Source organism: Malania oleifera, chromosome 13, assembly GCF_029873635.1.
Source record: "Malania oleifera isolate guangnan ecotype guangnan chromosome 13, ASM2987363v1, whole genome shotgun sequence".
Taxonomy (NCBI): Eukaryota; Viridiplantae; Streptophyta; class Magnoliopsida; order Santalales; family Ximeniaceae; genus Malania; species Malania oleifera.
Genome location: NC_080429.1, coordinates 75,798,244 through 75,810,971, shown reverse-complemented (window position 1 = coordinate 75,810,971; position 12,728 = coordinate 75,798,244). Strand labels below are relative to the sequence as shown.

Here is a 12,728-nt window from a genome sequence, read left to right as displayed (position 1 = left end):
TTTCATGCACTGGAATGATAATACCACGTGCTAATTCATCCCATTACATCACAATGACTCCCTTCCTTTACTATCTATTCTATGTAACTATATAATGAAAGCATTTGTGCCTGAATGTGTAAGTGAGTGTGAGCGAGGAGTGTGAGAGTATTGTGGTGAAGGTGAGAGAGAGAAAAGTGTGAAAAGAGTGTGAGTTGAGTGGTGTCTCCTCTTGTTTTTCTCCTATGTTATAGTAAATTTGATGTGCTTCGTGACATAGGTCAAATTAGACCGAACCACGTAAAACTGATGTTCCTATTTTGCGTATTTATTTTGCTTATGTGTGATTGTTGTTCCTAGATTTCTAACATCTCTCATTCTCTCTCTCTCTCTCTCTCTCTCTCTCTCTCTCTCTCTCTCTCTAAAAAGCCACTCTCAATGTAAATATGCACCATGAGCAACTTGCCCTTTCTTTAGGTTCCCTAACCTTTCAAATTGGAATAAAAAGATATGCGACTTCTCAAAAACTTTTGAGTTCACTTCAAAATATTTATTGATGAAACAAAATTAAACTACAAAGACGAATATGATCTCAGCATATAGAGAACAAAAATAAATATTACGATAAACACAATGATAAGAGAACAAGAATATCATAATTTATAAATGAGTATCAACAAGGTAGATGCTTTTCAAGTGGTTGAATGTGATATATTCAAAGTTTTCTCACTCGTAAATTTCTACATTGATAATTTTTCACACAAGCACAAAAAGTTTTTATGCAGTACGTCAAAAATAATTTCCTTGCATGTTTGGTGTAGAAATAATTATGAAAAAATAGAAAATTTCATAAACATTTAGAACATAAACTAGAAAAATAGGAAAATCTAAAAAAAAATAGAGAAAATTCAAAAGTTCTAGAAAAATAATTTCTTTATATGTGTTTAACTTGTCTTGCTTCTGAAAACGCTCACGACGGGATAAGTATTGTGCATATGGCTGTGGTGGCTCCTTTCGTTTTAAACGACTCTAAATGAAATGCTCTTCCACTACTATTTACTACATATGTTTTTCGATTGAACTCATTCTCGTTTTGGCTCTGCGTTCATGAAATTCCAACACCAAAAAAGGAAAGAAAATTTCTTCTATCTAAATTTCGGGTGTATGGAATTTGTTCATCTCTATTACTAAGGATAGAAGGCGAAGGGTACAAAATAGTAAAGGTTTTTGGCTTGCAATAAAGCTAAGGTCCTAACCCAGAGTCATGATTTCCTTATTCGTAGGCTAGGTTATTGTCATCTTTTCTTGAAGATTGGATGATCGAGGAAAGTTGATGTTGTTAGCCTCAAGGTTCTGTGAGCTAATTTTGATGAAAACAATTTATTTAAGAACTAGTTACCATGAGTTTAAGTGTGATGCATAGGTTGTTAAAGAATTTATGAAATGGACGAAACTTGAAAGATATTTTTAAAGACTTAAAAATAGGCAAAACTTGAAAAAAAAAAATCAAGATTCTTTCATTATGTATTTATAAATTTGAGTTATATGTAATCTATAAGAAAATGAATGATCATGTCGCAAAAGTAACAAAAATAGAAAAAGGAGAAGAATGGAGACTGGTCAGGGCTTGCAACCCAAGGTAATGGCAGAATAGGTTCACCTTTTCCAGAGACTTCAATAGTTTGATTTTTACTCTAATGGCTAGTATTGGTCGACCAATCTCTGTAAGTAGTAGGTCGGTCCAACTAAAAATCAAATCCCAATAGGCAAAAAATGGCTAGTTTGGCATAATTATATAGATGTATATATATTCTCCTTAAAGCATGATTTACAATACCTAAGCTATTCACATTGAGATTGAAAGTCACTAAAGTTCTCCTCTCAAAAATTCATTTTTAGTCAAATTTGTTTACTTTGAAAATTGTTTCAAAAACTCTTATGTCAAAATTTTGTTCATTCCATTGAGAGTTTATGTTTGTGTTTTCTTTTGCATTTTCTTCCTAATGAGGAATTTTTTATATTTCTCTATCAAACTTATTATAATTGGTGCCCTCGACACTAGGTGAGGCAAGGGGTTTGTACAAAGTTTGAAGTTAATAGAACTTTAAGACGGATTGTTCCTTAAGAGAATGGACGTAAACTTGAGGAAACTAAACTACTATAAAGAGTTTGCATATTCCTTCTCCCTATATATTTTTTTTAATTTGTCTGTATTAATTATTTATGTGCATTTATTTCTTGTCATTGAGTCTAATTTTTTAAATAACTCAATTCATCCCCCTCTTGGGTTGCCTTTAGAACAGTAGGTGTTTCAATAAGGAGTAGGTCATAAGAAGCATGCACTTGTTGTTGTTGTTGTTTTTTTTTTTTTTTTTTGTGAATCTATCTTGTTTAGGTCCATAATAGTCTTTTAAAGTAATGAAATCTCGTAAACATTTACAAAATCAAAACTTTTCAATGAAAAAAAAAAAACTCTCTTTGAAAATGATTTATGATGAAACCTTAAATTGTCATTTAAAATTTTTTATTTTAAACATTTTTAAGATTGTTTTCAAACATAATTTCTTTTCTAATTTCATCTCTTTTTTGGAAGGTTCTCCCCATCTCCTAAACATCTTCTCCAAAAATTGACAAGTAAATTCAAATCTTTTCCAATTTCACATATTCCGCAATCCTCTTTTAAGAGTAAAATCAATGGCTCTACACCCTTGCATACTCTTTGACAGTAAATTTCTTACTGAATGACCTAACAAAGGAATTGATTTTTCTTTTTATTTTATTTTTCTGGGGCACACAGGTTACACATCAGTAATTGTTCTTTGAATGGGTGAAAATAAGGGTAAAAATTGACCATTTATCCTTTAAATGAACGGTTATCCACCTTTTGACCAAAATTGTATCCTAAATTCATTCTTTTTTTTTTGTAGACTTCTTAAGGCTTTCTTTTTATTTTTCTCTTGTTAAAAAATACGTGGTGACTTTGTCTTTTGTTTCATTTTTTTGTTTTTGGGTAAAAGAGGGCGGCTCCTCCTTTCTTTATTAGAAAACCCTTCACTTATGGCAGAGAAAAACTATGGTTCCAGCAAAATAAATTACAAATAGATAACCACTAAACAACTCTAAATAGGCCTAGAAAAAATCAAAACCTTAAAACAAACCTAAACCCACCAAACAAAAAATGAGAAATTGAACTAATGACGATCAACATACAAGAAACCCTTTAATATTGCCTTTTCGTCTTCATTATAGAGAAACTCTTTAGCTACCGATCTTTAATGGTGGATGGTTAAGGCGCATGTTCACACATGCTTCTTATTAGAGGGAAATGGAGTGATGTTAGCCCAATTGGACCCAAGCTACCACGAACACAAAATAAACCTCCCACATAAGCAATTCTAATGGAGGGGTGTTTCTTCTAAATGGAAAAGGGGATATTGTAACACTTTGTAAAGTTTAGTGATCCAATTGCAACAATTGAAAGTTTAGTGATTTGAATAGGATTTAATCATTATAGTTCAGTAATCATAGGAGAATTCACTCTCTCCCTTTAGTATTTTTTTATTGAATTCATAACCTTCATTTTCTATTCTTTTTGGCTTGATCTTAATAGGAATATAAATTTCATAATTAAAAAACTCCAAGAATGTCTTGCCATGTTCATAAGTATCTTAATTTATTCCACAAGTGAGACATTTCAAATATTCAAGTATCATTGAAGGAAAGCAAGTAAATCACTTACAAACACAACTTTCACTTCACATTGTTTGGGCTTCTAGAATATGGCGCCCTCAATAGGAACATCAGTAGCAACAACAACAACAAACAAATCAAACCTTAAGTCCCACTACGTGAATTGACTACATAAACATTTTTTCTACCAATTTAAGCAATCGTGGACAATTTCCTTTGATAATTTTAGAGTTATATTTATTCATTGTTTCATTTTAAGTTATTTTAAATTTGCCCTTGCTCCTTCTACTGCCCCTAAAAGTAACTAACTCACTTACCCCTCGTATTTTAGTATTTGGCTACATTACAAATGTTCAAATCATCCAAAGTGCCCTTCCTTCATCTCATCTTATGCACGAGGAGCTATGCTTATCTTATCATGAATATGTACATTCCCTAATTTGTTTTTAACATTACCACTCATCCACCCATAGACAAGAGATAATTATTGTTTATAATCCAAAACAACAAATGGCGGTTTTTTAAGTCCGATCTCTGTTTTGATGCTGACAAATACAAGTATCTCTTATGTGTGTGTTTTTGTGCATAAACAAGTATTATTCAAGTCATACATAAGATCAAGAGAACATAGAAGCCAATACAGGTCTTAAAGCACAAATCTGGTGCATTCCATGATGTCAAAAAGTAAATGAGAAGAAGAAACATGTTTTTAATTATATATGCATTTATTTTTTATTATTTGGTATGTAATAATGCATGCATCTACATGATATGACTTGAATGCTCATATGACTGTAGACTGATCTTAGGGCATTTAGAGTTTAACCAAATACTCTTTTCATAAAAACTAAAATCAAACAAAGGTTTTGGAAGAGCTTTAGATAACTTCGATCGACCGACGTCGGGTTTTTAGGCTTAATTCAAAAGTCTCAGTCGACCGAACCTTTTAGTATAAATTAGCTTGGTCGACCGAATCAGCCCTAAGTCAAAGTTTGACTTGCCCGTTCGACCAAACATGTGGCAGTATAAATGCCACAGTCAACCAAACGGTCAAAAGTCAACATTTGACTTCACAGTCGATCGTTCTAAATTGAACGTATTGTCCCTAGTCGACCAACACGTGTCTGACACCTCAACTGTTCGGCCGACCAAATGTATAGTTCAAATTGGCCACGGTTGACCGAACCCTATGAATGGTTAGCCAAACCTTAGCTTAGTTGACCGAATCTATAAGAATGATCAACCGACCTTATCTTGGTCGACCGAACCCACGAAGGGGTTCGAATCGCCCTGAGACAGTCGATCGAACCTGTAGTTCAAAAGTTCTACAATTGATTGAACTTGTCAATATAGTCGACCGAACCTTCTACATAGCTAACTGAAACTCCCGGGTTGGAAATTTTTTTAAAGGGCTAAAACGTCATTAACTTTTAATTAAACTTTTTCAAAATACCGAGCATGTCCCCAACGGTCATATTTTCTTGAAAATCTATAAATACCCCCCTCATTTGCTTTGATTAGCAACTTTGATTAACCTAAATTTTCTCTCAAATCGCTTGTTTATCAAAGTTCCTCCAAATCATTTTTATTGTCAAAATCATTCTTTTGGGACAAAAACTTTTATACAAATCTCTCCAACTCTCTTTCATGCATTTATTTCAAAATCATTTTTGAGGAGAATATTTTATTTAGGGCATTTTATTTTCACATACTCTCACTAGACACTTAATGTAACGACCTGCTATTTAACTTGGGTTTTTTTTGTACTATAACATTTATAATGTTCTGATACCAAACTGTCAACCTAAGCAGCAAGAAGTTGAGTTCATATAACCATATCCAAAATATACAATACCAGAGTGCTAATATGTTCGCAAAATATACATGTACGACTGTTTCCCAAAATACCCTCATTTGGGCTAGGGCTATACAAAAATACTCCAAAAACATACTCACTCTCTACTGACAGGGCAGTATTGAGGCGCCTCTATCTGCGAGTCTGATCTGCTCGCCTACCTGGATCACTTGAAAAATGTTAAAGTAATGGGATGAACCAACGCTCAGTAAGACGAAATATGCTATTGCTAGTGTGTGGCAAATGAGTTACAATACTATGAAAATCTATTACTATATAATCATGAATCACTGAAACTGTAAAATACAATACCAGTAATATACCATCATTTTTCTCCTGTTGCTTAACATTTATGTACTTTAAGTTTCTACTCAAAATACTTCTAATACATATATATATATATATATATTTTCTGTCTTTGTAAATCTGTATAACCATGGTAATAACTGATAACTTTCCTGTGGATAACTGTGTATCATGATTTAACCCCTCATGATAGGGTTGTGCGGCCCGAAGGCTGGATCTACCCTGGCTGGCCAACTAGGAATAAATCACTATACTCCATAGGTCTGATCAGCCCTCCTCAACCCATATTTAATGGAGAGCCTGTCCACTCGTGGGCTCTATACGATCGACTTTTATACCACGTATTATCTGAATAGGTGGTTGCACTCTATATACTGTATGTAGTTACGGTATCATGCTCTGTAATCTGTAATGGTCCAATAGGGTCTGATACTATATAATACATCTCTATATACAACTATCTATTTTTACCATGATTCTGTAATAACTGTATAAACCATGACGCTATGATAAACTGTATCTATATCGACTGTATTTTTGAAATGAACTGTAAAATTATATGTCATGGTACTATAAACTATATTTGTATCAACTGTAATTCTATAATAAACTGTAAATATGTACAATCATGGTATTTTGAAAATGCTGTAAAACATGTTCACTATCTGTATATTATGTATAACATACTTTGCAAATACTGCAAAACATACTTTTGTACTATATTAATATTCTCAAGCCACACAGTAATTTAAAACATATAAAATATACTTGATGAACTGTATAATTTCTGTTATGAATAATAATCTGATAAAATATACATTTCATACTGAAAATCATTCTAAAACTACCTAACATAGCATATTTCCCTTACCTGACTATTAAAAGCCCTTATCGTATACCAGTCCTACCCCCCGTAGGGCTTCTTACATGACTCCCTGAAAACAACATTCGTCAAAACAAAATATCAATATTTCTTTGCCTACATCATTTCCTACAACTGCCAGAAGGCCAAAAATTGACTAAAAGACCTTACCCTGAATTTGGGATGAAATTCGACTCAATCCTACCGATGATCCGCCCTAGCAGACTTGAAGAGAATTCCGCCAGGAGCGTCGTGGTGGCCTCAAATCGTCGATCCGATGACTGACGGGGCCGAAAATGAAGATAATTGGAAGGGAAACTGTAGGGGAGGAAGAGAGGGTTTCTTGACTGAAATTTTCTGCATAAAATCCAAGTTTAGCACTATTTATACTACATGATTCGTCGACGAGCCGTCGACGAGCCACATCACCTCATCGACGAGTCCTGTAGAAAGTTCATCGATGAACCTGCACTTTCGTCTACGTATTTCAGACTTCCAAAAATTCTCTCTCGGCATCTTCTCGTCGACAAGACCCTCTTGTACCCTCGTCGACGAATCCCCTGTGTTCGTCGATGAGGCCATGAGAAAATCTCCTGAGTTATTATATTCAAAATGCAATGTCGTCGATGAAGTTGACTGCCTCCTTCTATCATTGTTTCCATTTCTCTCCCTCTTTATTATTTAAATACCATTTTTCTCCGGGTCGTTACACTTAATCTTTGAATAACATTTTTGAGAGTATTGCTTAGGTTTCTCCTAGTTATTTTTTTGATAAATATTTTTAGGAGAAAATTATTTAGCGCACAAATATTTTCTTGAGCTTAAATTCCTAGATTCTCCAAATATTCTCTATTTGCAAAAATATTTATAGGAGAACAATAATACTCATTTTTCATATATATTCTATTTGTGCAAAATTATTTGATAGCGCCCTTACTCTACTGAACATATTTCATATCATTATAGAGTGCATGTTTTGGGCCTTAAATTTGTACACATATGCTTTTTTGAGAAGCATTCTCTGTTGTACAAAAATTTATTATTGTTGATGTTGTATTCCCGACGGATTGTTGGAAGAGTGAGACTAGCCCTGTAAATAGTCGTGGACTTTCTTAGACCCTGCTAGGAGAGCACCGGATTGGTTCAAATCCAATTAAGAGAACTAGGAGATACACCCTCTTGGGAAAGTGTGCATGGTGTTGGCTCCATCCGTTAAGTGAGCTGGGGAATGTCCGCCCTGTAAGGACATTGTAAACGGCTTCTACTCCGCCTATTTAAGTGAGCAGGTTTAGTGGAATCCTTGGGGGGTATGCCCAAGGCGGGGACGTAGGCTGGTTTGAACGAACCTCGATAACAAATATTGTCTGTCACTCTCTCCTTATCTCATTTAATTTATGCACTTTTAATTCAACATGTGTATGCTTGTTCATTTACGGTTATAACATATTGCATGCACACATTTATTTTAAATGAGATACACGTGTATGTTTGCACATATTGCTTATTTAGTTTTTACATGCACAATCATAATTAAAATGGAATATGATATGTGGTGAATCGGCGTAAGTGTTTAAATTAGCCGAAATATTTTTAAAACTTAATTCACCCCCCTCTTGGGATCACACCAATTACAACAACAAATTAAAAAAATTTATCATAGTTTTATTCTCTCTTTTTGTCATGTATAAATTATGTAAATTTTTTTCCTTCTTTACATGGGAGCTTTGTCACAATTTTTTCAAAATTAATGAGAGGTGGTATTATTATCTTTATATAGACTTTCGTACACACAACAATAGTATATTTTTAATCGAATATTTGTGATTAGTACACTTTATTATTTTGTTAAAATTGTTATTCTTTTTCATTTATCAAATATTATATATACATATCATATATGTGTATCTCTATACACGTACATATCTTGGACTTAGAAATTACGGTGCAAATTCATGAACATAGGAGATTCATGTATCAAATATTCAACCTAAGATTTATACCTTTTACATAAAGTCATCTTAAAAGTCATCTCCTTTTCCAAGAATTAGCTATTTAATTCAATGAATCATATTAATGAATTTAATATAAAAATGCACATACATTAACATAAAACTTTTGGTCCATCTCACCAAATATATAATTTGTGCTTGACCTAGTCAAATGTATAATTTTTAGAAAATCTAAGTTAAATATATAATTTTTGGTTAATTTGTCTAAGCATCCATTCCGAAGTTTAATTTATTGAATCCTTGCTAACTTGGTCAAGCTTAAAATTTTTGGCCAACTTGAGCTAGATAAATTTTTTTTGACGAATTTGGCTAGTAAAAACATGTTTTGACTTTAATGGACAATCCAAATGAACCGGTTAAAATTATAAACATAAATTCAAATAACAATTCAAGTCTAATAGAATATCAATTACTAATAGCATGTGCCATGTTCGATCACATACAAGTCTCTCTCTCTCTCTCTCTCTCTCTCTCTATTTTTTTTTTCTATTCTAAAATTTAGTTTTAAATTAATAATTAAATTTTTTATATTGGAAAATAAATCTATTTATTATAATTTTATAACTAACATGGATAAAATTAACACATAATATAATGATGGCAAGATATCTCTTTTTTGCTTGCTTGTTATTTGTTTGTTTTCATTTTTATTATTATTTTTGTTTTTGCTTTATTCTTATTATTTTCATTTAACTAAGTCTGGACTTCTTTATAATATTATAGAAAGTAATTCAAGGTAATTGTGTGAGACCGTTAATAGCGAAATCAAGGTCTATTAGTTACCACATATGTTCTTAGTTTGTAGTTTTGAAAGTCCTTTTTGTTTTTGTATTTTTTAGGTTGTTATTTGAAAAGCATTTCTTAAGACAATTTGAAATCAGGGGTTGTGCAATCGGTCAGTTTCAGTTAGTTCGACTAAAAAAAAATTAAAATTCAAAACTTTTTAATTATTTTGGGGACAAAGTTGCCCAATTCAGTACATTTTTTAAACATGAACAACCAAATCAAATCAAACTAAATGAACTTTGAGTAATAAAATAAAAACCAAATTGCAAGGTGCTAACTAGTCACTATTGAGGGCCAAAGGTTCAAAGGTTGGGCTATTGAGTATTGACTATTGTGATTAATTCAAATTTTCATAAAATCAAAATTTTAAATTCAGTCAAAAATTGAATCGAAGAAAGTTCAGTTATCATAACTAGAATTTAACCAAATTGAATTGCATATGTATAGAAGCCAAAGTTTATGAATTGAACTACTTTGATCAGTCAACTCTTTCAATTTAAATTGAATTATGTATAACCTTACTTTGGATCAATAAAACAAAGGAAAATGACTATTGCTACTATACACACCGATACCCATTAAGCGAATGTTTTTGTATGAATTACAAGAGTAACTTGCTAAATTGAATGAAAGCAAAAGGACATGCCGGAGGAAAATGGAAGCCTAAAAATATTCTCAAGTCCAACTTTTCCTCCTCTGTACTTTGTGACTCGTCTCAATCTTTGATACTTCAACTTCCTAGTCTACTTTTTCATAAGTATTGCTCTTATCGGCTTTTTTCTTCAAATGTTATTGTGTTCTAAATTTTGTCTATCTCCTTAATTGTAGTTGCAGATACAATAATGATCTTTCTTGAGGCAATACATTTTAAATAAATGTTGCTTAACTACATTTCTTCAATTTTTATCACATTTTCCATTATATTCTCACAAAGACATTTTTTTTAAATCAATTGTTAAACAATCAGTCTATTTTGAAGTTTCCAAAAGAAAGCGCGCACACTGTCACACATACTCACACTCACACTAATGGTAAACGTTCTCCGAATGGGCGAGGATAGGGTGCTGATTGATCAATCGCCTTTGTCATAATTGATTAACAAGCTTCTTTGTGCACAATTTAACTCTTGAATCCCTCTTTGGTTTTCAAAGATTATTCTAGTTTAAAAAAAAAAAAAAGTATTTTTCTCTGTTTGTTTTCTTAAATAAAGTGAGTTAGGGACTTTGTTTCTTTTAGTTTTCTTTTGAGGAACCTTGTTTTTTCTATCGACTGCTTTCGAGGTTGAAATACAAGGAAGAGTTCTCTATCTTGCTATTAAGCTTGAGGGAGTCTTAATGGGTGAACTTGATATATATAGATGAGCTTGTTAGTGGGGGTGAGCATGAACATAATTTGGGTAAAACTAATTTAACCAAATTAACCTTCAAAGTATCTCCGTGCACTTGCTCGTATTGCGTCATTGGAAACTGCCATTGCACTTAGCTGTAATATTATTGGGGAGACTATCACTTCTCCAGAATACTCTTCCACATAAGAGTCTCCTCCTCGTTTTAGTATGTTCAAGATATATAATGATTGGATGCACTATGCTGACATTATAAATAAAAGAAAAAAGATCTTACAACTTTCAATTTTCTCAACAAAAATCAAATAAATATATATATATATGAATAAAAATGGAAAAAAGATTGGAAGCGAGCTCTCAAGACAGCTAGTCTGAATTTGTTTTACTATGTCCACGTGTACAGTGTACACCTCAGCAGAAAGCCACCCCCAAAATATTTTAAAAAAAAAAAAAATTGTTATTTTTTATCTGCCGGACAGGACACCCCAAACTTAGAAAAACAACAAGCTAACTACAAAATAAAAGAACCAAAACTGGTTTGCACATTTGTTCATGCTCCCACCCGCACCGCACCGCACCGCAACCACATATTTACTCATCATGCGGTAAGATGAAGCCCCATTCCCACCCTACACGTGGCATCCACGCCGCCCTTCATCCCCAGACGACCCCCTTTCTGGGCCCTCGCCCCTCCGTCGAGGCCCAGCGTCAGCTCCAGCTCCACATCGCTCCCGTCCCTCCGATCCTGATCAGGCTTCGCCAGCGCAGCCTCCACCGTCTCCACGGACACGCTGTCACTGTCCCCTCCCCCGCTCCCCAGGCTCCCGGACACGTTCAGCTCCTCCATCCGGGTCGACTCCGCCACGAGCTCCGCGGCCGGTTGCTTGTTTAGCTTACCCGCCGAGCGCTTGAACCGGGTCCGAGTCCTGACTCGGGTGAACTCCTGAGACGCAGCGGCAGCGGCAGCGGCGGCGGCGGCCTCGCTCTTGGACACGTGGCGGATGTCGCAGGCCTTGAAGGGGGGGCTGCCGTCGCATGCGGCGGAGTCCGAGGAGGCGGCCATGATCGGAGCGCCGCTCAGGACGGCCTCCACGGCGGCCTGGCAGAGGTGCCAGTTCCCCGACCAGAGCAACCCGGCCGACCCGTAAACCGGGTTAACGATCCGCCCACAAGCTTCGTACAGCAAGGATCTGAATATAGCTGAAAGAGGGAAAAGCCGAAATGCCAAAACATTAGACATGCATGCATCAACAGAATTGGGCACAGAGAGAGAGAGAGAGAGAGAGAGAGAGGGAAATGTTACAGGGGCGGAGATGAGGGGGCCCGGCGTTGATGAGGTTGAGGAGGCCCGCGCGGCCGTAGAACTTGGCGAGGAAGACGGTGGCGTTGGCTTGGGAGTCGGGGGATTTGATCCAGAGGAGGCAAGGTCTGATGGTGCAGGATTCGCTGCAGCCCTTGCGGAGGACGCGGCAGCCATTGCAGCTCATCCTCATACTGCCTGGCCTGTAATTGTAATCCTGTAGTAGTGCTCTGCTGCACCTGTACCCCAATGAAGTAGTTCCAATTTCTAGCTAGGTAGCTAGCTTCAGGAATTAAGAAGCGAAGACAGAAGATGGTTCTTCTGTTCTGGGTAGATAGGTTGGGAGTTGGGAGAGTGGTGCAGAGAAGAAATAGGGGCGGTGGGGGGGAGCGTATTAAAGGTGTGGGGGGGGAGGGCGTGGGGCAGAGGACGTGGGTTTGGGGGTGGGGGTGAGGAGGCAGGGGCGCAGTGGTTTCTTCCGAAAGGGCGGTGGAGACAGTGGTGGGAACTGGGAAATCTGGTTTCAGGGCTTTGTTGTTTTCTATGTTTTCTTTAGTTTTTGGGTTTTAGAAAAGTGGGATGGGATTGGACGTGTG

The 12,728-nt window shown here is 35.4% G+C and overlaps 1 protein-coding gene across 1 annotated transcript; it reads right to left on the bottom strand.

Moving 5' to 3' along the window:
- Positions 1-11,118: 11,118 nt before the first annotated feature.
- Positions 11,119-12,669, bottom strand: LOC131146641 (LOB domain-containing protein 40-like). Its single transcript, XM_058096369.1, has 2 exons — positions 12,136-12,669; positions 11,119-12,032 (listed from the first exon to the last, which is right to left on the bottom strand). Exons 1-2 carry the CDS (start codon positions 12,323-12,325, stop codon positions 11,431-11,433), a joined length of 792 nt encoding a protein of 263 aa, XP_057952352.1. The 5' UTR covers positions 12,326-12,669; the 3' UTR covers positions 11,119-11,430.
- Between the last annotated feature and the right edge of the window lie 59 nt (positions 12,670-12,728).

Bases quoted from the DNA above. Each gene is read 5' to 3' on its own strand.
- LOC131146641 (XM_058096369.1), bottom strand. From the start codon at position 12,325: ATGAGGATGAGCTGCAATGGCTGCCGCGTCCTCCGCAAGGGCTGCAGC. The intron at 12,033-12,135 runs GTAACATTTCCC...TCCCTCTTTCAG, and splicing joins GCCCCCTCATCTCCGCCCCT to CTATATTCAGATCCTTGCTG.